The sequence below is a fragment of the Phyllostomus hastatus genome, unplaced genomic scaffold (genome assembly GCF_019186645.2).
Source record: "Phyllostomus hastatus isolate PE091 unplaced genomic scaffold, TTU_PhHast_1.1 phas_scaffold_46, whole genome shotgun sequence".
Classification (NCBI taxonomy): domain Eukaryota; kingdom Metazoa; phylum Chordata; class Mammalia; order Chiroptera; family Phyllostomidae; genus Phyllostomus; species Phyllostomus hastatus.
In genome coordinates this window covers 16,919,321-16,946,923 of record NW_025334032.1, presented here as the reverse complement: position 1 = coordinate 16,946,923, position 27,603 = coordinate 16,919,321, and the positions used below count along the sequence as shown (strand labels likewise).

Genomic DNA, 27,603 nt, shown 5'->3' with positions numbered 1-27,603 from the left:
CAGGTGTTACCAATGATCTGGTAATAGTTGTGTTGACACAAACAATCCAGTCTCTAGTCTTTGCAGTAAGAGTAATAGCAAAGGACACAAGGGGATGTCCAAAGGGCCTTTTTCCTTTCCCAAAGTGCAAATGAACAAATCCCAGAAAATGCTTCTGAGAAATCATAAAACTGCTAAGCAATTTTCTTCCATACACATTCATTCCTGTTGGTATTGCTAACTAGATAAAATGTTCACAGCCCACAATTCACTATAGATTTCAGAGGGGAGACTAAGATCAACATGAAGATATCACTATGAGCTGGGTAAACCTCAGCACACTTCAGTGTTCTCAATAAAGCCCGAGGTGTCTGTCCATGATTGACGGGCAACTTCAAGAGAAGAGACTATGTAAGCAGCCTCAGGTTCCCTTTTAGGGAGGTGCCTTGGAGACCTTGGGGACTGTAGCCAGATAGACACCATGGCAATGGCCTGAGACAGTCCACAGACAGTCCTCCTCTCTGGGGAAATCAAAACCCTGAACACAGAAAACTCTTTCAAGGATGCCAGAGCTGCCCTGGCTGGTGGCTCAGTTGGTTGGAGCACTGTCCCATAACCAAAAGGTTGCAGGTTCAATTCCAAGTCAGGGCACATACCTAGGTTGTGGGTTTGATCTGCAGTCTGGGTGCATATGCAAGGCAACCAATTGATGCTTCTCTCTTGCATCAATGTTTCTCTCTCCCTCCTTTCTCTAAAGGCAATGAAAAAATGCCCTTGTGTGGGGATTAAAAAATAGGATGTCAGAGCCCCAGGAAGGCTGCGGAATCTGAGATTCCTCCCAGAGTCCTCTTCTCACCAGTAACCAGCCTTCTTGAGCTCCTTCCCTGCCAGGATCACCTTTCTGTGTTCCTTGCACATGCCACTGGTTTGCCATCAGTTTCTAAATTCCCAGACTTGTAACATTCTGGCACTGGAAATGTGCTTTGAAATCATGTTTCTATGGGATCATGCAATCTAAACACGTAAGGAAATTATGGAAAGAGTTACCCAGGTGACAGCGCATGGCAACCCAGGGGCAGAGGGCAGACACTGCCTCCTGTACTGACACACAGGAGGTAAACCCTACAATCTGAATCACACGGGTCAGCACCTGCTTCTACAAATGTGTACAATTAACCCCAAATCATCTCCAGATAAGCTCCACTCCTACACCCTGCTTCTTAATAAGGACAGCCCAGGCTCAGAAACGTGCTCTGGGTCCAAGTGAGACTGCTCTCCAAAGTTAATTATTATCTCTACATCACCCAGGCTTCCTATTATTTAGATAGTTTAAAATGACAGCCTTCAAAAAATAAATAAATGACATCCTCCTGTTTAAATCTGCATTTTGACAATAATCTAAAACAAATACATACTATTTTACTGTGAAAACATTACTATAACAGTCCAAAGAGTATTTATAAAAATGAATATATGTATATATTAAGATAAGCTTTAAAATTCACTTTTGAACAAAATCAGTGTGGTTATTCAATCAATATCAATTAAATACTTCAGTATATACTATATGAACTATTTTATTCAATAATCTGAATTTCTTCTGTCATATACAAGGGAACTTGGTCTACTTATATCTATTATACATCAAAAAAGAGTTTGCAACTAAAAACCCATCAAAAAAGAGTTTGCAACTGAAATCCCAAACATGCATGTAAGCAAATGCAAAGGAAGAAAAGAAGGCTGTAATAAGTGATATATATTCACTGGGTCCGAAAGAACAAGCAGTTTTTAACAAGAGGAGAAGAAAGTAAATCCACAGGAAGGGAATGGCAGGGAGAACTGAGTGGGAAACCACACTTCTTGGTCCCCCACAGGACAGAAAGAAAGGCTTTCCTGCTGAGCTAAGGCACGAGGAGAGGAAGGGACAGGAGAGAAGTCTGGTGCCACTGGACAGACAGAAACCCACCTAAGGGACTACCACAGATATTAAAACTTTGGACCTGATCTTCTGAATCAGCTTTTACCTCCACAAGATGTCCCATTCAAATATCTCAGAAACAGGTTTCTAAAACACTGCTGTGAATAAGTAAAGTAACTGGGAGCCATCCAAAGTTTCCGAGTGGAGTGTTGACCGAACGAGGCCCACTGCAGAAGGAGCCTGGGCTGATGGAGAGATGGGTACACAGGGGGCCAACAGGAGGCCAGAGCTTGGGTAGGAGGTTCGTACAAGGGCACAGCAGGGATGAGGTCACCTAAGTCAGGGCAAGTGGCAGCAGTAAGGGCAGCGCAGGGGCAGAGCCAAGAACACAGAAAGCCTTAGACAGGCACCTATTGTTTCTAGAAAGGACAGGGGGCCAGTGGAGTCTTTAACCAAAATAAGGATAAAAAAGGTGGGGGGAGAGAGGCTGGTAACCAGGGGAGAAGAAAGGCAGGGACAAAGATGTGGATTCCTGCTGAGCTGACTTGAAAGACATGAAAAGTTGAGAAGAGTAGCACGAAAATATCAAGCAGATAGTGAAAACACACATCAAGAGATCAGATCTGGAAAGGCAGACTTAAGAGGCAGGAGCAAGAGCTGCCTTAGCTCAGCTCAGGACGGTGGCCACTAAAAAGCAAGAGGAGAGGACTCGGGGCAGAGCCGTGAGATCTATGCAGCAGGTAGAAGGAGCCAGAAGCAACTGTGTGAGAAGAGGAAACAAGGCAGCTAAAAACATAAAAGAAAATTTCTACAATTCTAATCACTCTGACTCTTCAAATTACCATTTACAATGCTCCCTTAGTCATCCCCGACATTTCTTTCCTAAACACTTAGTCATTTTCTCTTTCACATTCCAAGTGAAACTGTCCTGATTTTTTAGTTTATGACACAGACACAGCCTCCAAGTAACTAATTAATGTCTGAAGAGAATAAGATTAAAAATATTTTTGCTACTTTCTACCACTCCAAATAGAGGCAATGATGGTTTTAACTAAGCTAGTGGTTAAAAATGAGTTGTCTTCCCTCCAGCTGTTTTAGAAGAAAAATAATAAAAACATCCACACTAAAAAATAAAATGTAGAATAAGGAAGTGAATTCTCATACCAATTAATTAGATCACTGGACTCACTACAGTGTTCTCTAGTTCCAAAATGATTCCATGGCTACCTATTAGCTATCTCCAAAAATGCTATGGCTGCCCTGGCTGCGTGGCTCAGCTGGTTGGAGCATTGTCCTGTGCACCAAAGGGTTGTGGGTTTGATCCCTGGTCAGAGCATATACCTGGGTTGCAGGTTAGGTCTCTGGTTGTATGGGGCCTATGAGAAACAGCCGATTGGTGTTTCTTTCTCACATCAATGTTTCTCTCTCTCTAAAAATCAATAGGCATATCCTCAGTGAAGATTTTTTTTTAATGTTACAGCAAAGAAAAAACTGAGGAAACACAATTTTATCACCTTCTTCTACAGAACAATTTGTCCAAAGGTAGTAATATCTAAAGTCATATATCCCACATATTTCTTTTAATGTCCTAAATTAGTCTGAATCCAGGCAGACATTAAAACTAATGGAAAATAATGCCTAAGAACTGGAAGGGTGAGGGGGAAAAAAATCTTTCAATTTGAAGAAAAACTGACCTTTCCTTCAAGAATGTCAGCGACTCACCCACGGACATCCAAAATCAGTGTTTCATTTAGTACTGAATCACAAATGGCTCTAACAGAATGGGAGGGAGAGTGTTGCAGAATTAGGGAGAATGCATTTCGACATCAAGAAACAAAGCCCAGGCAGTCACCACCAGCTACTGACTTTTATTTAATACTCACAGTATACTCTACTATACCCAATTTTACAGATGAGGAAACTAAGACATAAAGAGGCAAATATGCCCAAGCCACACTTCTTCACACACGGTTGAGTGGGATGGGGTGGGGCACTACATCTCCCAAATCTCCACCTCCAACCTTATGTGATTCTAGGGCTGGCCAACTGTCTGTCAGACCCCCTCACTAGAAGGTACACAAACACCCCAGAAAGAACTTACTGCCTTATCCTAAGTCCTTTCTTTAGTCTCGCCTTCATCAGTTAGTAACACAATATCCCTTTCAATCAGCTCAACTCAAAAATCACAAAGTTTTTTAACTATCATAGTTCAAACAACAAATCTGCTCAGAAACTATCCCTAGAGGAGTAAATTCTTCCTTTAGCTCTATTGACTTGATAATCTAAGACCATCTATTTACTGAAAATTTACTACATGTTAAAATTCAAAAAGTAAATAACTAAGAATATAAAGAATAAGACACTGTCTTGCTCTCTAATAGCACCATGAAACACAATTCTCCAAATGCTGCTCCAAAATGGGTATGTTTCCCTTAGAGTCATCCACAGATGGCGGCATCCTATAAATCCATTTCCAGCGAGCCAAGGACTATCATCTGTTAGTATCTGGCAGACCAATTCATAAATCTGTGTGAATCTTTTTGATGAAATGGTGCCCCATGTATCACATCTGAACATAAAGCAACAGCAAGGAAGCCATGAGACATTTTCATTCACACAACTAAGATGTATTTGATTATTTAAACTCAGATATACTTTGTCAGCCCTGAGTGTCACGACAGGGGCTAAAGAAGCATGAAGTATATGCAAAAGAGGAGGAAAAGGAAGGACCTTGAAAATGAGGATAGAGAGAAAGTGAAAACCCCAAGACATTCAGCGAGGAGTGGTGATGTGGGTCGCATCCACCCCATGCAACACGTCTCAAGTTATATACCCAAAAAACCCAAAAAACACCACACACTTGAAAGTTCCAGGCACAGGACTGGATGTGGGGCCAGCAAGTCAGGCGCACCCACATCTCGAGAGCTGCCTGTCAGAGGACAAATGCGGCAAACCCACTTACCACTGCTGCCTGCCTGCCGGCCGCCTTGGCCTCTCTACCCAACAGAAAGCTAACGTCTACGGCTCACTTCTTCTGCCGCTGCAACTTTCTAAACAAACTACCACTTACATTTGAATTCTTGCCTGTGAATTCTTAGCTACACTCAAGGACTGAGGTCTAACACCTGGCACCGTTTGCCATTACCGTTCCTTGACCACTCAGAACTTCAGTTTTTACATCTATACTGTGAAGATAGCAGTATCTGCCCTATTTCACAGGGCTGACAAGAGGCTCACAAGAGATACTGTAAAATGTGCTACACAAGTATTAATTTATTTAGTCTACATCACCTATAGCCAGTAGGAAAGGAGAAGCAAACATTTATTCCATTATGCGCCCAACAGGCTAGCCAGCCTCTTGCAAAAAGACCCCAAATTGTGGCCAAATGATCTTCATTCACCAAAAGGAAAGCAAAGTGATTCTCAAACTACTCTTAATGATCAGGTAAGTAATGTCATTGTATGCAAACCAAAAATACTGCAAAAACAACAACTGTGAACTTCTGTTTGAGAGCTAGTGTTTCGTTACACTGACAAGCAGCTTTCATTGCCACAGCTTCCGACATGAAAGGCCTCAATGGGGCCTTGAAGCCAAAGGTAGGGGAGCAAACCTACTTACAGCATGGCAAACTGTTACCAACTTAAAGAGCTGCTGGTACAGCAGGCAGGCCCTCACCACTTACAAGACTGAGAAAGACATAAGCAAAAACCTGGAAGAAAAACCAGAGACCAACCAGAGAGGAAAAAACTTTCTGGTCCTTCTGGTGACTACAAAATTAAAGAGAATGCAAAAATAAAACACGCTGCCCTCCTTTATCAAACCCACAAATACATAAACATCAATATAACCTGATGGACAAGAATCTCAAACTTCTCATGTGCATTCTGACTTTAAGTCATCTAACACCCAGCAGGCATTTCATAAAGATCCTTTAATATCTGTTAACAAAGAACATAAAATAGTCACACAGAAAAAAAAAATATCATGTCCGATCATCAGAATACACCTGCCCCCTAGTCCCAGGGGGAAAAACAAGATCTTGGAAACGTGACAAAACCAAGTCCTTAAGAGATCTCAACAGCACATTACATGTGCAGTGCTTTACAATTTCTCAGCCTCCTCAGGCCAGGAACAACACTCGCTGGAAGACAATGCTGGGAAGACGTGGCCTTCAAGGGTGTGTGCACAAGCGCCCCCCCGTGGAGCACATGGCAGCACGCAGGAAACCAAGCCACCGGCACCTCCATGCTCTCACATGCCACCCTCTCCGCCACCAGAGTTACTCATCACCTACTTCCCCCCAACACCTTAAAAATCATCACTCACGTGAAACCCTTACTTTTCTCTGACTAGTCAACAGATGCCTCCTCTAAAGACCACTAATGTAAAATTTAGATAACGTAAAACACAGCTTTTACGATAAAAGATAATATACCTAAAATTTTCAAAATAACCTAGTTTCCATCTTTGGAAATGTAAATTCTAAAATTATGTTAAACTTAATCCTTTAAATAACTGTCACACAAATCTGAATTTTGTGAATTTTAGCATCTTACTTACTTGGTGCATTCTTCTAAAGACTGTACAAGCATTTGCTGGAAAGAACATATTTCTTCTAGATTTCCCATTAAATATGAAGTGTTTGCTGAACTTAACCTAGAGCCAAGAAAAAAAACAGTAAAAATAGGTAAACAGTTTTACTTATACTCCTCTGCTTTCCCATCCCAATGCCCCATTAAAATCTTAACCTAATAAACAAATTGCTTATGTCTAAGGCAAACCAGTACACTAACTTCTGTTCCAGTACTTCATCCTCTATTCTTTGAAAATGCAAGGGAACACCTAAGGTCATGACTACTCTACAATTAACCCAATTTATCATCTAACTTACTTCTCACTGGTCTGCAATGGCCGTAGATAGGTTGAAAGCATAGTCTGAAGTTCTTTAGAATATTCATTTTCTGTTTCCAAAATATTCTGTAGCACCTAAAATAAATGATGAATAAGTATTATTTGACATTAAGATTTATAAACTTTCAAAAATTCACCACCATCGAGCTTTTGTTCAATTCACATTGTTGCTTCTATATAATATTAATGTGTTTACTATCATACACAGATACACATACAATTCACTACCACTTAGTTACTATTACCACAGCTACACCACTGACTTCATTTTACACCCAAGCATTTGGCACAGGTATACGCAGAATGAGGCTAGCATGAATTCCTTCATCAGATAAGTAAGTAATGCCAAGCCTACAGATAACAAGGGAAACCACTGATAATTGCAAAAGCACAGATGTGTGGATGAATCTCTAAACACTGTGTTGTGCAGAAACCATTCACAAAAAGCATCTTCTGCATATTCCATTTTTTTTAAATCTTCATTCACCCGAGGACATTTTTTTTTCATTGCTTTTAGAGAAAGAGGAAGAAAGACAGAAGCATCAACTGGTTGCCTCCCATATATATCAGGACCAGGAGTTGCAGGAGCCTCCACCCAGACCAGAGATCAAATCTGCAACCTTTTGGTCTCAGGATGACACTCCAACCGACTAAGCCACATTGGCCAGGGCTGCATATTCCATCTACAGTAAGTCCAGGAACAAGCAAAACTAATCTACAATAGCGGAAATGGAATAAAAAGTGGGGGAAGGGAGTGTAACAAGGGGGAAAGGGACATGAGATAAAATTCTGGGGTGACAGCCATGTTGTAGATCATAATTTGGGAAGTTATTACATAAACATACACACCTGTCAAAGCTCACTGAACTTCACTGAACTGCAACCTTACAATCTATACATTTTAACACATATAAAGTATATTTCAACTAAAAAAATGAAGTTTGCTCATTTCCTTGATCACATCTAAGAAAGCTAAATCGATTTCTTACAACTACAACTACAGACCTTCATCAGAAATATGAGAGCTCAGATCATCCTACACACATTTATTAAAAATTGAAGGTCTACCAGTATAAAACGACCTTTAAATAGCCACTACAGGCACACCTCATTTTATTGCACTTCTCTTTATGGTGCTTCACAGAGGGTGTGTGTGTGTGTGTGTGTGTGTAACTGTAGGCAAGACCCTCCTCGACCAGCAAAAAGATCACAACTCACTATTGCAATCCTCGCTCTATTGTGGTGGCCTGGAACTGAACCCACAAAATCTATGAAGTATGCCTGTACTTTATTTAGAGACAGCAGATTAATTATAAATCAACCTAATAATTAAAGTGTTTCCTGGCATCCTATATTAGTGTGGCAAATTTAGCCAAAAATCACTGAACTCCTAAAAACTGAGAGTTAAATATAAAGTGCAAAACAGCTGAACTGAAGCATGAGCCTCTTCCCACCAGTCATCACCAAGAGGCTCCTCACAGGGCAAGGTGAGAAGGTGCTGAGGTCTGCAGGTAGAGCCGGGATGCACGAGCAGGCTTAAGACTAATTACTGATGCTTATTCTATTCCCAGCACTGAGCAGGGTGCTCTAGATACATTATCTCTAATCCTCACAAAACCTATGCCCTTTTCAGAGGAAAAGACCAAAGTGTAGGTAGATTAAGTAACTTACCCCAAATCAAATAGCTAGTGAATAGCAGAGGCAGAATGTGAAAGCCTAGGTCTCTCTGACACTACACAGCCATCAGACTAAGGGCAGGACTCAAGCCTCCTGTGTGACCTGACGTGACTACTAAAGAAAGTGAAAGCCCTTCCTCAACTTCATTTTTTATTCCCCTCTGTTAAGAGAGTCAGCATCTTCTTTAACCAGGAAATCATGTTACATGTTTTTTTTCTGAGGATCCACTACATGCACTAACATGTGCTCTGTCTTCCAAAACTAACAAGTCATTCTAAATTAACCATACAAAAAAAATTTCTTACAGAATAAAGCTATCGAACACACTCAGGTTTTATCCTCCTCATTTTTGATCATCAAAATGTATGTTTAAACACTTAAGAAAAAAAGTACTTGTTAAGCTAAAAACTTAGATTACAGCATTAATAAATACCACATAGATTATTCTGTTCACTCCTGTTTTCTGTGTACTCTGAGGAGAGACTACAGTCACTCATGAGTAAATGCAAACCTGATTAAATAACTTACATACTACACTATTTAATTTGCAGAGAATCAGAGGTTCTTTCACTCTGACACTGAACACTGGTTTTGCCCCTGAATGGCTCTATTCATGGAAGACGGTGGAGTGAGCCAGAGGGAGGAGGGGCCACTCCAGAGTTCATTCCTTTGTGGGGGAATCTGGGTGCTGATCCTATGATTATAATGTCTTCCTTCGAAGAAATATACTCATTAGACACAAATATCAAAGGACTAGTGGTCAGAGAACACAGTGCGACGTCAGCCACTGCATCACCGGAGAATTATACTTAAACCAGATCTTACCCTTCAAAAATAATGTGAAGTAAGCCAAGTATAATGGATCATTGAACTAAAAATAAAAACAAAAATGTCACAGACGTGTACAATGAAAAGTCCTTTTGCAATGTTACAACAAAGGTTAAATTATATGATTTCATGTCTCAATTACAAACATTAGGAATTATTAGCAACACTAGCTAAAGCACACTTGAAAAACTAAACACCTATTTTATAAAACAGAAAACAGTTCCTAGGTAACATAAAAGGAAAACTGTGCAAGAAAACATCACTAGTATGAGTGGAAGAAAAAAAATGGCATTTCCTTAATAGTAGAATTAATCACAGTAAGCAGATACGGAAGCCTCCACAAGAATGTACCAAAAGCAATCCTGTCAAAAAGCTACACAATTTATTAAGGCAGTTCAGTTGGTTCATTTCTACTACTAGTCATAAACATTATCTTCAAATACAGGCTAAAGACAAGTTCTATAGTACTCCCACTCCAAACAATCCAAGTTACACTTAGCTTTTTCCACCGAGGCAAAACCAAGACTTGGCTAACTGAGTCATGCTCAACACTGACTGGCCACTCTGTCAGGAGGCCACACATCCCTCCACCCTATGCTCAGCAGCACGTCTGTGTACTCCAGTCATCACCTTTCTTCCCTTTCTTGACTTCTGCAAACTCTGGCTGCTGCAGGACCCCATAAGACCTAACAGCCAGGTTGCCAAATCTCCATCACAGGAAGGCAGGACACCAGCAAACGCGTGCCGTTTTCACAGAAAGAGCAGTCTTTACTCCACAGCCCCGCCTGAGCTCAGCCAGCATGAACTCTCCCTGAGGCATAAGGCGTGGAGAACCAAGTCCAGTCAAACAATGGTGCCACACAGAAGGAGGACATCAGGCAAGCCACAGAGACAATCCCTGAACTATCAGCCACTACAGCAACGCAAAACAAAGGATGACTGATTTCAGTACCTTGCAGACACACAGAAACTCATTTTATTATTACCACCATTAAAGGAGAACTTAGTATCACTGATTTTACAAACGAGTTACAACTTCAACTGCAAATCTTGGAAGATGTCATGTTTTATTTTACATGGCAGTGATGGTCCTTTAAAAATGAACAGAGAATCTACATATAAGGAAAGAAACATTAGGTAATTTTTAAAGATTTGATCCAGATAAAAATTGTCATCATAAACTAAAACCAAATTTCAAAAACATAACCCTGGTTCATAAGCACAATGGGAAAAATGAAAGAATGGCACTATCGGCCTAAACCTTCTCCTACTCACCTAATCAGCCCCGCCCCACACAAGGGAAAATAATCACTGCATGTTTCCTTGCAACCCAGTCCCTGTATTTAAATTGTAGTTAATACTGAAATTTTCAAACAGTGTATTTTAAGGTGGAACTTGAGCCACTAATAACTATCAATCAGCCTCTAGGGAAAGGAGAGGAAGGAAGGGCAGTGCTGCCAGAGGAAGTAATTCCTACAGTTCTGCCTGGCTCCACAAATCCAGAGGCCAAAAAAACACTCAGAAGCAAACCCACTCCATCCCTGGCAATCACTGATTTAATGTAGTTTGTTGATCTCTGCATATACTTAATAACATTAACTCTCAAAAAGAGGTGCCACGTAAAAAGTTTGTCTGATGTGACTATAAGAAGTTACGTTACTACAGTATTTCTAAATTTGGGGATTCACACATCTTGGGATGCTATTTCTTCCCAACACTAAAAGGTTAGTTACTAAGACAAGAGCAAAGGCTGCAGGTTCACAATGATGACATCACAACAGAAAGCTGTCCTTAGCAAGCAACCTAATATGCATGACTGCATTCTGATGTGTAAAGAGCCAGAGTTGAGAGCAACAGACCTGGGCACAAATCCTGGCTCTGCTACGTCCTACCTGGTACTATACTTGTCTACAGATCTAATTCCTTTTTTTTTTTTTAAACAAAAAGGGATTCCTTTCCTCAAGAGTGTCAGGTCCATGACTTAAGGTAGAAAGGAATCTTACAAACCACCTAGTGCAGCTTTCCAACACAAACCTGGAATCCTACTTGAAGCTACTTTTTACATAACTCCATTATTCAGGAGGTAATTATTTTATAAGCCAGTCTTTTCCATGATTAAGTAACTCAGTTATTCCTTCATTCATTTACCAAATGCTTAGCTACTACTCTGTGCCAGGCTTCTACTACCACCTGAAAACCTTATGTACATCGTGATCAATATAAAACAAGAAAATTATATAAAAACAATGGGAGCAAAATTTGTCAAAGACATCAGCAGACCCCTGTCAATATGAAATGTGGGTGGGATATTAGAAAGGAGGGCAACAGCTTTCTAGGAGAGCCACAGGGAACAAGCACATGAGATAGTGGACCTTATCCACACACAGGCCTGGGCAGAGACATCACATGTCAAAGGATTAAAAAACAATCTTGGTAAAGATGGAGGGAAGCCGAGGGACAAGTAAAAGATAAATGCAGCCCTGGCAGGGGGACTCAGTTGGTTGAGGCTTCATTCCATACACCAAAAGAATACAAGTTTAATTCCCAGTCAGGGCACATTTGTAGGTTACAGATTTGATCCCTGGCCAGGGCGCATACGGGAGGCAATCTTCCTCCCTCCCTCCCTCCCTCCCTCCCTCCCTCTTTCTCTCCTCCTTCCTCAGGGATTAAAAAAAAAAAAAAAGATAAAAGCAGCAAAACTAGGGCTGAGTTTGGGCTGTTCAATGTACACATTCGATGTCAAGTCAGAAGCTCAAGGCATTCTCCCTGACCCAGCATGCAGAGAGGTTCATGGCCATTCAAGGATCAAAGGGCAAAGACAGATGTACTATTTCTCTGCAGCACAGAAAAGGTCCATGGAAGTCTGCTACAACATTTTATGAAAGAAAGATGTACATCTATTTTGTATACTTATTAAAATTAATGATTGCTATCTATTATATCATCTTTACAATGTTTCAAAGGCAAAAGCTGCCCTGACTTTTCATGATATTTGGCATGACTGGAAGGATAACTGTTTGCCCTTCCCATACAAAAAGAGTACTGATATACTTTTAAGTCAAAGTTCAATAAAACCTGGAAAACAAAACCCCAATATATCACTGAACATGTAAGATTTTAAGAACCTGTAACTTCTAGATCGACATATTGAAGAGACCTCATTTTTTAACGATGACTGCAGAAACTCCTGATCCTTCAAAAGAGGTGATCAAGACCTTCCCCCCTCTAGGGATGGGCATCAGCTTCTACATCAGAAGTGCTTTCTCTCATCTCCATCAGGAAGGAGGCCTATTACCATCCTGCAGGTGCAGTTAATGTTCTTTCATTGTCAAAATCCATCAAGCTCGAGCACATCACAAACATGTTTTCTTTAATTAGAAGACCCCATCATCCTTGACTACAGCTCTCCCAGGTAATCCTCAAATGGAATGTCTGTTTGCAAACAAAATGCTATAATGGCCTCAGTGATGCCTAACATCCTAAATGGCCCTAAACACTCTTCCTAATAACCCTGAAAACCTCTTAAGGGCCAAGTATTTCACCAGACACCTCAATACTTCAAGGTCAAGTCCAGCACTATCAACCTCATTTTATAATGTAGTGTCTATATAGGCAGCTAGGGGCTTCTACCTGACCAGCCTACCAATAGGGCACACAAAACCTGAAACCCACCCCCACCCCATTGCCCATCCCATCCTATCCCATCACCTAAGCAAGGGCACTCCTGATTATTCATTGTCCTAAGTCACTGAAAACATACTGATGCAAATAGTTTTCACATTTGAAAATAAAGATAACAGTGGTGGCTTTCTATAAAAATTAATCTACTCTTTAAAGTATCTTAGATTTTTTTCTCCCTTCCACTGTCATTCTCCAAGTCTGAGGCCCTACTGCCCCTAACCATGGCCTCTGATGCCCTACTGCCATTTTCAACAGTGATGCCAAAGTAATCTTCCAAAATCACTACCACTTGTATTACCCAGCAATACAATTCTGCCACTCAAACCATTCTCCGGCACTCTCCCTTCTATTTTCTGACAACATTTTAACATAATCACATTCTGTATGTAATTCCATAGTACTGCTCATTACACTTAACACAAAAGCATTTTTTATATTTTTAAACTGCATTTTTAATTATTAAAAATGGATGTACTCCTGGTTACTTAATCATTCCTCTACTGCTATATTTTTAGGTTGCTTATAACTTATTACCATAACAAATAATCCTATGAAAACACCTTTGCACAAACTTTTTAAAATAGATTTCAAGTAATTTCTCTGGGATGGATTTTGAGAAGTATAATTACTATATTAAAAGGCTTTAGTGTTTTCAGAATTTTGTCTATACCTGCCATATTACTTTTGAGGAATCCTACATAGATTTACATTCCCACCATTATTACAACTGAAGATTCTCTTTTTAAATCGCTGCTTACTGGACACATATAATGTTGCTGTCAAATTTTTTATGGTAAGCTTAACTATTTTGTCAGAGTGGTATGGGCTGCATGTCTGTATCCAAGATGGAATGTGCCAAGTCTCAGTAGGAATTAGGAGGTGGGGCCTTTGGAAAGTGATCAGGTCATAAGGGCAGAGCCCTGGTGCATGGGACAAGTGTCACAATAAAGGGATGAAAGGACCAGAGCTTGCTCTCTCCACCTTGTGAGCACATGACAGAAGGTGGCCCTCTATAAACCAAGAAAAGGGACTTCATGGATAACCCAACCTTGCTTCCAGCCCCCAGAAGCTGTTCAATCCACTTAATCTATAGTATTTCTTTAGAGCAGCCTGAACTGATTAAAACACAGCCATCAGTATTTCCCCAGTTTTATACTGCTGGCTTCATTTCCTATTTATCTATTAATCTTAATGTATTTGTCTCAATGAGCTCCTCACACATTGGTGACAGACTCATAGATGGGGAGCAGGATGACAGCTGGGGGTGGAGGAGGTTAGCGGGTTTAAAGATTGAGCAAAAAGGACTCTTGAACATGGACAACAGTGTGATGAGTGCTAGGAGAAAGGGGGGAAAGGGGACTAAATGGTAATGGAAAAAATACAATAAAGATTAAATCGAAAAAGAAAACTGAACAGAGCCTCAGAGACCTGTGGGACCTCCCATGCTTATCAACAAGTGTACAATGGGAGTCCCAGACAAAGAGGAGAGAGACAGATGATGAATCTGCCATGATAACAATCATAAATCACTAAGAATCACTTTTCACTTCCCAGTGTTTTCTGGTATGTCTTGATCATTATACACCAGCACAAAGATTCATATCCATCCCCATTAATGCTTATCTCCTTTTGCATCTTAATTTCAAAATGTTTGTTCCTCCAACTACAACACTCTCCTCATTGCTCTCCACTGATCCCAAGTTTAGACTTAGGTCTTTCATGTAACTGTGTTTAGGAACATCAGCCCAACCCCAGTCTTAACCTCTTGGAGAGCCTTATCTTTCAGTAGGGTTAAATATACCCATACCTTAGTAGTTTCCTGCGAAAACAAAACCACAAAAGTTCAAAAATGACTAACATGCTATCTACTATACTTGTTCTCTGTAATATTCTGTCCTATATTTTACTTTCCTGTATAATTTAGAAATACAGAATTCAGAAAAGCTAAGACTGAATCCTAGGTGAGTCACTAATCACTGTGTCACCTTGGACAAGTCATTTAACCTCTACAGCTTACTGTTTTTCTCTACTATAAAATAATGAATGCTACATCAAAAGTCGATTTTCTATGAATTCCATGAGTTTCTGCCCATCCACAACAACTGCAATTTTAACATTCGCTATTTGCTAATGTAGTATATCTGAATCACCAGCACCACTACTCTAGCACTTTGGGGCTGTGATTAAGTAAGATAAGGGTTACTTACACACAAGCACTTTGGCAGCACAACAGTCAATACGAAAACTGAGGCGATGGGTAGTATAAACAGCATGTATACACTGAAAGAAGGGATGATTCCTATATACTGAGCAAGACAGCAGGAGATTTCATCACGATACTCAAAACAGAACACAATTTCAAACTTAGAGGCTATTTATTTCTGAAACTTTCCATGTAGTAGTTTCAGACCATGGTTGACCATGGCTAACTGAAACTGAGGAAGGCGAAACCACAGAAAAGAAGGGACTACTTTAAACTCTAAATGCAAATAAGTAGCTCCTCTCTTGGGAGCATCACCACAGACTATGACTGCATTATTCACCACATGAAACCCTCCACAATAAAGAAACCAACATCTCACACAAGAATGCATGAGGAAAAGGAAGCTCCGTGAGATAAAAGTTCAGTTTTCCTACTAAGAAACCTTGAAAAACCATAAAAAGACTTTAATTGTCACTTTTGGCTACATACACAAAACCACACATATGACACATCACACACTAAAACACAGAGAAGTTAGTGGAATCGCATCCCAGGAACAAACATCCAGCAGGCACAGGACTGAAGAGGATGTGCTGAGCTAAACATAACCGAGGGAGGATGAGCAGAGCAGCCCCATGTTCTGGAAGTCAACAGAGTTAAGGTGGAAGTCAGAGTCCAGATGAAACAGGTGAAGACTAGTAAAAAGAAAAAGAAACCAGGGGACTAGAAGGAGACGCTTAAATGAAGGACTTCTCAAGAAAGGAAGATCTGGAGTTGACCAATACAAGGAAAAGAAGTCAAACACTGCTAATGGCACACGTCCAGCAGTATCATGCACAAAGCCCAATGAATGAGGAGTAGAAAAGTGAATTTATGAAAAGAGGCAATAAAATGGACACAAAAGGAGAGAGTCAACAATTCACTGTATCCATGTCCTAGAACATCTGCTGACAAAAGAAAAATTCCTGCCATTTCCATTTACTGTTTTATGCCCAATGTCTTTAACAAGGCCTGGCACCCAACAATAACTTGTAAAGTGAGAAAACTTCCCCTGAGGCCAACTTGTTCTGTAAGATTTGGGTCAAATGGAAGGTAAATGCCTAGAAGAAAGCTGAATATACAGACTCACAGCAAAGACTGTGGCAATAGGTCAGTGTAGTGGAACTGTCTCATTCAAATCTGTCATAATTTTTCACCATTTCTTCATACCAGTTCAGCAAATTAAACAAGGGGTAAAAGGGCTGCTGAAAATAACAACACTTAACCAGCTGTTATTTCACTTCAAAAATTCAAAAGGTCTCATGGCCACAGATTTATATATCCCCTGATCAAAAAAATAAAAAACTTGAAGTAGAAGAAAAATAACAAAATAAATGCACACTTTCCACAGAATTCAAAACATAACCATATTTAAAGAGCCTACTCTGCTGGTTTATCATATTAAATAGATATATAATAGCAATGTAAAATTTTACTCAAATAAAGAATATCATTTTTATGTTCTGTACAATGTGCAACTGTGTAGGGACAGAGAAGGTTTCTATTAGACACTGGATTTTATATCACAGATGTTTTTGAAGCTCACAAACTGCTCATGTTATGTTTCAAAATGCAGTAAGTTTTGGGACTCCGAAACCTTGTCTTTACTATGTATGATCTTTAGACACTCTCCTCTAATTTCATGCTATTTGATATTTTTATATACACATATCTGTACACAAATGTATACACACACACACACATACCCCAATCCCAGGAGAGACTATGTTAAGATATAAAGAAACTATATTGATCTAAAGTACTTACAGTCTACTCCAAATATAAGCATTATGGCATTTGATGCACATAAAATCTTTAAAACACATTATATACCTTTTTAAAATCTCACTTTTAAAGACTTGGTACGGGGATATGATCACAATACCTGGTTATATGACAAGAACAAGGTACAACTGCAGATTCACAGTATTTAAAATTTATTTAAGATTATAAAATATAGAGATATTAGAATGAAACATACCAAAACATTAATGGTGGTTACATGTGTGGAGCAGATCATGATTTTTATTTTTATATCCTTATCATACTCAGTAGTTTACCTATCTGCATTGCTGAGTTTTAGTGACATTCAAAAAACCAGGTATTTTAAAAAAATATTTTGCAATTACTCACCACGTTATAATAGCTTTTGTTAATGGCAGTCGTATCGAATCCTTTGGGAGGGCTCTTCAATGTTCCAGATTTGGGAGACACAGGCTTTTCTGAAATATAAATGTAATGTAGTTTTACTGATCAAAATTAGAGACACCCAAATATACCAGCCCCCACAGAGAGCCCACCATGACTGACCCAGCAACCTCAAATGAAATAAACCCAAAAGGGGGCGCTGAGCAGAAGGCCTGCACACCTCCAGGAGGCATCACAGTGCCCCCATCTTCTCCTGCTTGACAACCTGAGTTCAGGCTGAAAATCTCTGAAAGCTTACACTCCATTGTTGCCAGCAAAGAACACTAAATTGTTAGCTATACATGTAGCTTAGCAGTGTAGTGAAGATGAAATATTACCCAAACAGAATTAGAGAAAATGTTGGCAGATATCTGACAAAATTAACACATCAAGACCCACAGTCTGAACAGTATTTCAAGGATTCTGATCACTCAGAATGCAAAAGTCTCTCAAAGTCTCTCTGAACAATATGGTCTGGCTGAAGGCGACAGACAAAGGAGAAGGAAGGCCACTCCAAACAGGCAAAAATCAGGAAAGCACCTCACTGCCTTAATAACTTCCACATTAAGTGACAACAATGAAAGCAGCCATGAATACTGCAAGGATTAAAGTAGTTTTAAATTGCATGGCTTTCATTCAACATCCTTCAAGAGACATCGTCGAGCATAATCAGTACTGAAGAAGTGCTCGCTAAGATCATGGCTCTCAGAATGTATATATATATATATATGTGTGTGTGTGTGTGTGTGTGTGTGCGTGCGCGCGCCATTGGTTTTATTGGGAGAGGTATGTCTGTCTACCCTTAGTTCTCTGTGTAGGTTTGTCTGTCTATCATTGATTCTATGGGATAGGTCTATCACTGGTTCTGTGGGGGCAGGGTGTGTGTGACAGCTACAAAGTGATACTGTTCACTACTGCTGAGGGGTGAGGAAATGGCGAGAATGTATTCAGTGCTACCTTTCCAGGGGTCAAGTGAAGAAAGGTTTCCCCTTTCTTTAAATAAACTATAGGAATGCTGAAATCAACATAATTTAAATGCAGACATGCTAAAGAAAAAGGGGGTGGGGACTCCCTAGGTGCAAAAAGTAAAGGGGATGAAAAACACCAACAATGACAGGGAGGGGCCTGTGAGGGGTGGTCCCAAGGACTAGGGTGCAACCAATGCAGGAGTAAGACACAGCCCTGGTACAACTTGGGCAGAGTAAAATGAGATGAAACTACTGCTGACCTGTACAAATGAAAAGAACCCTAGAAGCTTCTGTCCAAGCTGCTTCTCTCCTGGTCCAGAGAAACAGCAAGGAAGTGTGCTAGCTACTCAGAGACTGGATACACAACCACTGAGAAATCAAAACCCAGAGCCTGACCCTGCCATGGTGTCCATTCCAAATCTACACCATGCTCCTACAGAACCACCAGGATTTGCTTACTGCAAGAAAACCCCTGGGAGCCCCTGAGGAAGCCAATGCTATTCCTCTCTGAAGGAATACTTCTGCAACCCCGGGTACAGGGGATCCTACTGAATAACCACCCATTCCACACTAAAGAGTGAGGACTGGAGAACACCTTTATTTCCAGCAATACAAAGAAAAACAAGATTCTGTGTAACCTTTGTCCCTTTCCCTGAACAGAAAATATTTATTTCAAACACTGTTCTGTCACCGCTAAATTAATAACTGTCCAACAGCTTGCATTTTATGTCACTTTTTGATGTCAAGATAAACAAAATAGTAAAAGTGACAAACTTAGGAAGTGGCAGTGTAATTGCTCATTAAAGATCTGTGGATGGGCAAATCACAGTCATGTCTAAGTTCTTACATCACTGCCAAGCATAGGTTTTTATGCATCTCAAACTAACCAGCACCTATAGTAAGATTTTTTAAAAAAGAAAATGTTTACTGTACACAGATAATGAGCTACCTAGAAATGGAAGAAATTAACTCAACACATCAGAAAAAAATCATTTGAAAGAAACCTGGCGAATTTGTATGCATACATGACAGTGTACTTGTGAGAATATGGAACATGATTTGCTCACTCAGCCAGCTTAGCCCTCAGTGGGATGTATTTTCCAACTGCACGCATGCGCCTCATCGTGCTGCCCACTAATGACTGCGGGGCTCCATGTTCACTTTGCAAGAGCAGCAGCCAATGTCACTTACTCCCAGAATCGGCCCTGTTGCTTCCCTTTTCTTGCATCTCCCTTGAATGTTAAGAAACACATACATATGTCTGTGTATAAAATATGGCAGATACCCATGGGTTTTATATACCCCAAAAATGTGAAAATAAATATTAAGTAACAATAACATATCTTCCATAAAATAGTACAGATTCAGAAAGAATACACAGGGCGTTTGCAGCAAAGCATTAGAAATACCCTTATGCAGACTCTTGGAAGATATTTGTCTTTAAAGACGAACAATTTCAAATAAGAAACCACAAACAGGTCAAAGGCACAAATACATGAACTTGACCAGAACATGCCCTCTGTGACTACCAGAAGGCAAACAATCACAGCTACTTATACTTCCCTAAGAAGTGGAAGAAAGAAACTGGACATGCTTGAGAACTTACCTGGATATTACACAGGCCAAAATATGTCACTTAAAGGTTGACCTTAGTTTTGTTTAGTCGATAAAAATATTTATACATCAAATGAAAAGAGAAACACAATTTGAAGGAAGTCAGTGTTTTTGTTTCACAAGGAAACAATATCCTAACAATATCACCATCATTTAGAGGAGTCTACATTTAAGATCTGGCACATTTTGCTTACAGAAAATGAAGCATTAATTACACTATAAATTACAAGGCTCACATTATACATAACTTTCAAAAAACAAAGCCTATTTCAAAATCAGAAAGCCACATAAATTACTGAAAAGATGCAATACTGAAGTGTTATTGTGATCCTAGAATTTTAGTCTAAACTGTTATAAAGCAATAGGTAAAATATGTGGTTTTACGTATTCCTGTCTCAAATGCCAACATTTAAAATCAGGTGGGGATAACTTTCCTTAGAATATACTCAGGTAATCTGAAAACACTACAGATGGAAAGTTTTTCCCAAAAGAGATTATTCCTTTAGTTCAACCGTCAGGTAAAGAAAAATTAGCATGGTGGATCGCCAATTTGAGCCAATGTTATCCCTTACACCTTAAAAAATAAACAGAAAATGGAAAAAGAAAAATGTCCAAAGTTACCTGAATATGCAAACTGAGGAGCCCATGTGACCCCCACCAAGGGCTCGTGAGCAACAATGCAGTCAGGCACACTGGTTTAAAAAGGTAAAGGGTCTCTTGCACACATGTGCATGAAAGCCCAGGTAAGATGGAAATTTCAGAGAGAACAAAGTGGTGCAGCCACCATGTGATGGCTGGTTCTTCTTAGGGCCACATCTGTCTCCACCAGCTCTCAGACCCTACACTCGACTCCAAAAACAGGACCTGAGAGCAAGATGTCCACGCACCACTGCTGGACTTAAAAAGGGGAACCATGTGCTATGAAATCAACTACAGGTGACCCTTGAACAACATGGGTGTGAACTGCACAGATCCACTTTCATGTGGATTTTTTCAAGAAATACTGTAAACATGTATTTTCTTAATAACACTGTCTTTCCTCTAACTTTATTGTAAGAATACAACACATGACACACATAACATGAAAATTATGTGTGAACTGACTGTTTATGTTATCAGTAGGGCTTCTAGCCAATAGTGGGTTCTCAGCATTAAGTTTGGGGGGGTCAAAAGTCACTTGGATTTTTGTCTGAGAAGAGGTTGGCCCTGTTTGCCCCCAAACTGTTCAAGAGTGGACTGTATTACCAACAGATGATGTTGATGATGTTCAAATCAATTTGAAAATAACTCCCAAAAGTCACCAAAAGAGAACTTCGAGACCCACAATCTCTATCTTTCCAGGCTGACTTGCAAAGGTTAAATTTGAAAACTCTGTGAGGAGAAATACATAAAAAGTAAAATTCATTCATTTGTATTCTTACTATCAAACCAGAATTCCCATTTAAATGAGTCATTCTCAATGGAACTCAGAAAAAAGCTGATTTAACTGACATCTGCCCAATTAGCAGGCTCCACTCCTGATATGTACCCATTACCAGCTCTGTGACCTCCTGGATGTGCCCATTATTAGCTCTGACCTCCTGATGTTGTGCTTCATCATACCAGCTCTGTGACCTCCTAATGGTGTAGCCATTACCACTTCTATGACCCCTAGGGTGTGGTCCACTACCAGCTCTGTGACCACCTTATCCTCAACAGTGAAGGGAAAAACCACCTCATCCTCGCCCTCCCTCGACTCCAGCACCCTCCTAGAAAATGCCTAAGTGCTACTCTCGCATCCCCAGAAGAATGAATGACCAGAATCCGAGAGTAGCAGAGAAGCTGCTCTCAGAGCCTGGACTTAGCCTGCCCTAGCCCTCAATCATGAGGGCCAGCACCACGACTGCCCAGCTGTCCCATGAACTAACCAGGTAACTACTGGTAAGTCCAACCACGTTACAGACTGAGCCACATTTCCCAACAGCTGTGTCTATGAAACCAAAATGCCATTTCCATTCTGATCAACCTGACACCATTGCCGCACCCTTGGCTGGTTCTACACTTAGATAGATTAAAAGATTATCATTTATTTGTACCATATGCTCTGACTATCCCACCACTATTTGCCTTTTGGGATTGTGGTGAAGGCTGAATCAAGTCACAAATACAAAGCACTTTATGTAATAACCAGAACATAATAAGCAACCACAAAATTTTGGCTATTGTTAATTTTATTATAATAATGAAAAAATACTATTTTCATTATCAACAACCACAGAAAAACAACAACAATGAGCTACTACTCATACCCATTCAGATGGCTATTATAAAAAACAAAACAACAGAAGAAAAGTGTTGGCAAGGATATGGAGAAAACAGAACCAGTTTGCATTGCTGGTGGGAATACAAAATGGTTCAGCTGCTGTGGAAATAGCATGGCAGCTCCTCGGAATTTAACACAGAATTACCATATAAGCTTCAATTCCACTGCTAAGTATATACCCAAGACAACATAAAGCAAGGACTCAAACAGATACCTGCATATCCATGTTCACAGCAACATAATTCATAATAGCAGCCAATAGGTGGAAACAACCCCAATGTCCAGCAACAGATGAAGGGATAAGCAAAATGTGGTTATGAAAAAAATATATACATATTGGTCTCCGCCTCTGGTTCACAGCACAGAGAGCTAAACCCTTGTAATTTCCTAGGCAGTAACAGCACTAGGAGCATCTTTTGTTCTATTGAGGTGACTTGGGGTCGACTGCTGGATGGAGACTGATCACCAGAAAGATCCAACCAAGATTATAAGCTTGGAATTTTCAGCCCCACCCTCTACCCTCAGGAAGGGGAGAGGGGCTGGAGATTTGAGTTACTGATCAATCATGCATATGTGATAAAACCTCCATAAAAACCCCAATAATACGAGGTTCAGAAAGTTCCCAGGCTGGTGATCATATCTACATGCTGGGAGGGTAGCACACCCCAACTCCATGGGCACAGAAAGTTCTACACTCAGAACCCCCAGGACCTCACTCTATGTACCTCTTAATTTGGTTGTTTATCTGTATCCTTTATTATATAATAAACCAGTAAATGTAACTAGTGTTTCCCTGAGCTCATAAGCCATTCTAGCAAATTATCAAACCCAAGGAGGGGATCATGGGAACTCTGATTTATTGCAAGTTGATCAGAAGTCAATATATCCCCAATGTGGGGGTAAAGTAAAAAAATCACTTCCATTCAACAACAAAAAAAAAAAAAAAAAAGGAAAGAATTTGAATTCCAGTGTCATTTACACAAGGTCAACGGAATAAAAGGACTTAGCATATATTGAGCACATTCATTTCTTTCTGTTACTTCTCACCTAAAGGAAAAGCATCAGTCCATTCTGCCAATATTCCACTTACCACTGGGCTTGATTTCTCGCACATAGTTGCTGGGGAACCATCCAGTCCTGCCGTTGTGTGTGCCTTCCCACCAGCCCCCTTCCTCCACTCGGGTGACATGGATGACATCTCCTTTGGTAAAGGAAAGCTCATCTTCATTTGTCTGCTGGAAGTTAAACTTTGCTCTTACTACTAGTTGATTGTTGCTATTATCGGTCATGTCCTAAAAAAGGGAGATGGGATGAAAAATTTCATAAAGTATAGTTTTTATCATACAGTAATCAGATATTTTACTATTATAAATGTAGCACGACAGCCCTAAACAGCAGGGGAAGGTTTAAAGTCAAGAAATTTCTGTTTCCTGCCTATCTCCCGCAGTATACCTTGACCACGCCATCACCCCATTTCCAGTCCTGGAGGGAACGCTCTTAATGGCTTGAGTGGTCTTATTCCTGCCATTGTTATGTCTACATCTACACATTTTCATGTATATTTTTATGGAATTATACATCTGTACAATTTATAAAAAGTTAATACACTGTAGTCATTTTTCAACAGTATTTATAGTTACTTTACTTTTAACTAACTGTGTAATAATATACTGTATGGCTATGCCATTAATTACTTAAACAATTCTTCATTGATTAAATAATGTTAAATTCAGGTCAGAGAATATGTATGACATATTTTAAATTTTAATACCTATTTATAAACTACCCTCCCAACTACAAACTTATACCAACCTACATTCCAACCAACAGTATCTTAGAATTATTTCTTCAAACATTCACCAATACTAAATATTGTCAAGTATTTTTATCTTTGCGAAACTGATGGGAAGAAATGGTACCTTCTTTTAGTTTGTACTTTTCTCAGAGACCAAGCATATCTGCAGATCTCTGAAATGTGGGAAGAGAAAAGCAGATTGGCCAGAGTTTCTTTTTATCTCTGTCTATCCCAGAGTGGGTGCTAGAGGAGCCTGCAACCCAGAAACACCAATAAGAGTAAACAAAAAAGAAAATCCCCAAGAAAACTGTGCCTTCCTGACGGAAGGAGTCGTAGCAAAGGGGCAGCAGGCACTGCCTGTGGTGCAGGCACTCAGCCTGCACCTGGGTGTCTACAGGGACTGAGTAGGACATCCCACACACCACAGAGCACCAGCACTACCTTAGCAGGTGACATTAGCAAGTCAGACGGGGACACCCAGCCTCCCACCAGGTGGCAGCAGGCTGCTACATGTGCCCACAAGGCACCCTTCCTCACCCCCTTTCCCTTCACTTAGCCTTAGGGGACAACCCAGTCCCAGAGTTCCCGCACCTTCCACCCAGCCTCAGGAGAGACCAAGGTCCCAAATCTCCCCCACAGCCTCCCAACCCCTACCCCTGCCCAACAGGAACCCCAGCAACACCAAGAAATGGGCCTGACCAGAACCACTGGAAGAGCTCTGGAACTAAGTTGTCACTGGAACCACAGCCTACCAGCCTAAGCCAGGACCACACACTATACCTAATCAGGGCCACAGACTGCTAAGATACAAAATTTAAGTAGGATCTATCATTTCCTACCTAACACACTCTCCAAAGTCTCCAAGATATAATCAAAAACACTCATTATTCCAAAAACCTGGAAAATCACAGCTTGAATGAGAAAAGAAAGACATTGACACCAACAAGATGAAGCAGATGCTGCGATTATCAGAATGGGTTTTCATTATCAGAATGTTTCAAAAAGCAATTACAAATTCTCTCAGAAGAGAATGAAATAGAAAATCTCAAAAAAGGACAGAACTTATAAAATTTACTAAAACTGACCGAGTGGGGGAAAAAATGACGAGAGCTCCAGAGACCTGTGGGAAACGACAAAGATGTGACACAGGTACCATCCGAGTCTTGGAGGAGAAAGAACAGCATTGAAAAGTGGTGTAGAAATACGCTTGAAAATGTCCCGTATTTGGCCAAAGACACAAACATACAGATTCAAGAAGCTGAGTGAACCCCAAACAAGACTAACCTAAAGAAATCCAAACCAAGTGACATCATAATTAAACTTTAGAAAACTAAAAAGAAAGAAAAATCTCAGTAACAGGATAAAAAAGACATCTGCAGATATGCAAGATCTCACAAACCTTACCTCCCACACACTCTTTCTCAGGAAGTTAGTGAAAGAAGTGCTCCTTCAAATAAGGGGAATTATCCAAGAAAAAAACTGATGACGAAGAGAAAGAGGGAGAGAAAATGACTCAGGACACAAGGAATCGACAGGATGACGATGAAGAAAATCTCAGAGAGGGCGGCTGGCAACAGCCTGGCTGACAACCAAGAGACTCAAGTGGGCCAGAAGACTTCAAGTTCCTTAGAGAAACAAAAGTGAAAAATGTTATCATGTCTGAATGAACAAGAAGAGATTATTTTTTAAAAAAAGCAAAAGACTAGGACTATAATCTGCAAAAGGTACACAGAAAACTAAACAAACAGGCGATAATTATTAAATCCAGAAAACGAAACGTTGTTATGAAAGGAAGAACAGTCACTGCACAGACAACGGCTACGTTATGAGTCCGAGTGCAATAATGCTACACTGAACACCGGCCCAACGCGAGCCACAATGAAGTCCTAAGGAGGAAGAGCAGGGAAGGGGCCCAAGGGCAAAGGAAGAGCCCTAATCCCCCTCTTCTGCTGTGGGAAGTCCACACTGATAACACTTTAAGTTTAAAAAAAAAAATCAAGCTTAATATAGGCATTTTATTTAGAGACTCACAGGCTCACCTAAAGAATCAAGGGAAAAATAGAAAGTTGTTGTCTCTTCTGATTTTTTTCATTATCTCAGGTCTTGGAGAATTAATTAATTGCCTGATGCTTTAAACTAGGTATATGTAACAATAAACAAAAAAGATAAAAGCACAATGTTAATGCAGATCTTCAAGAAGAGGAGCTGATAGAATTCCTGAAGTATTTAATGCTTATTTATCTATTTAAATATTAACAATTTAACTATTATATATTTAACACTATTGCATAGTATATTTAATAATTCAAATTAATACGTTAAATATTTAATGTATACTTAATATTTACACTTAGAATACTCAATAAAGAACTGTCTTCGACATTTGGCAAAGAAAGCTCAGGCTGACACTGTCACCGCAAACATAATAGTCGCTGGCACGCTTGAATGGTGAGCAATGGGATAAAACTCGCTTGTCCGTGTGACGCTCACACTTGAAAAAATGGCACACGTTGTCCTTGTTCTGGTTCAGTGAAACAGTATCAGACTTTCTATGGCTGTATCGGGTTCTTTCTTTCTGCAAACCATTGTCCTTGCTCATCAGTTGACTACTCTGATCTTCATGACATTCTCCTTTCTTGTGGCTTATCATGGCTTTTTCTAAAAGCACACAGCCAATCCTGGTGATAAATTCCCACAACACGTAACAAACAAACTCGCAGAGCAGGCCCCTAAGGAGATCAAACTGCCCCTGGCGTGACCCTACTGCCAACCATCCACCTCAGCTCAACAACCAGCACTGAGGCCCTCCTCTCTGCAGACAAGTTCGGCCTGAGCCTAAGTCAAGGTATGGTGGTATCTCGTCAGGACCTTATAAACAAGGTAAATTACCTTCTCCCTACACTTATGAATTTTCTACACTCAAGGCACAAGTTAGGCACACACCACTGACACCATCTCTGCTTCAGAAATAGACACCACACTAAGGAAAAAACAGGGAGATGTCTAAGAGGTGGAGGGAAAGACAGAGTATTGGCAGCCAGCCTAGAGTCACTTAAAATTTGATTCTACAAATTTCCACTCCTTTAGCAGGCATTACATTGAAGGATATACAGACTTTCACAACACTGCTCTAAGGAGTGCTGATTTGAGGGCAAGATGCCAAAGACAGGCTGAAAGGAGGGTGCACTACCAAGAGCTGTACTCCAGCGACTCTGCAACACCAACTTCACACTAACATTACAACTGAGTAAAAAGTGCTCTGGTCATGTCACTAGTATCACTGGAACCTGGGAAGGGTATATTTAATAACTATCTTAAAACTCTGGAATGTTTTCCTTCCCTTTTTTTAAAGTTCTCATGAAACTATATCTTATCATCCATCTGGGCTCAACATGACACTCCACAACAGTCTAAAATGTAGTGAGCTGAGCAGAAGAGGCCAGTTAAAAAACGAGTATATGCTGGTGGAATTCCATTTACGTAAAACACAAAACAGGTAA

General features: G+C 40.1%; 1 protein-coding gene across 9 annotated transcripts in view; it reads right to left on the bottom strand.

Moving 5' to 3' along the window:
- The window catches only part of ARHGEF7 (Rho guanine nucleotide exchange factor 7), a 133,261-nt gene that overhangs the window by 43,405 nt on the left and 62,253 nt on the right, over positions 1-27,603 (bottom strand). For all 9 annotated transcript variants that reach the window (XM_045821204.1, XM_045821197.1, XM_045821195.1 and 6 more), the window contains 4 exons: positions 23,399-23,600; positions 17,371-17,459; positions 6,790-6,884; positions 6,459-6,554 (listed from right to left, as the gene is read on the bottom strand). In XM_045821204.1, coding sequence (XP_045677160.1) covers positions 6,459-6,554; positions 6,790-6,884; positions 17,371-17,459; positions 23,399-23,600 — 482 coding nt within the window. The remainder of the gene's footprint in view (positions 1-6,458; positions 6,555-6,789; positions 6,885-17,370; positions 17,460-23,398; positions 23,601-27,603) is intronic.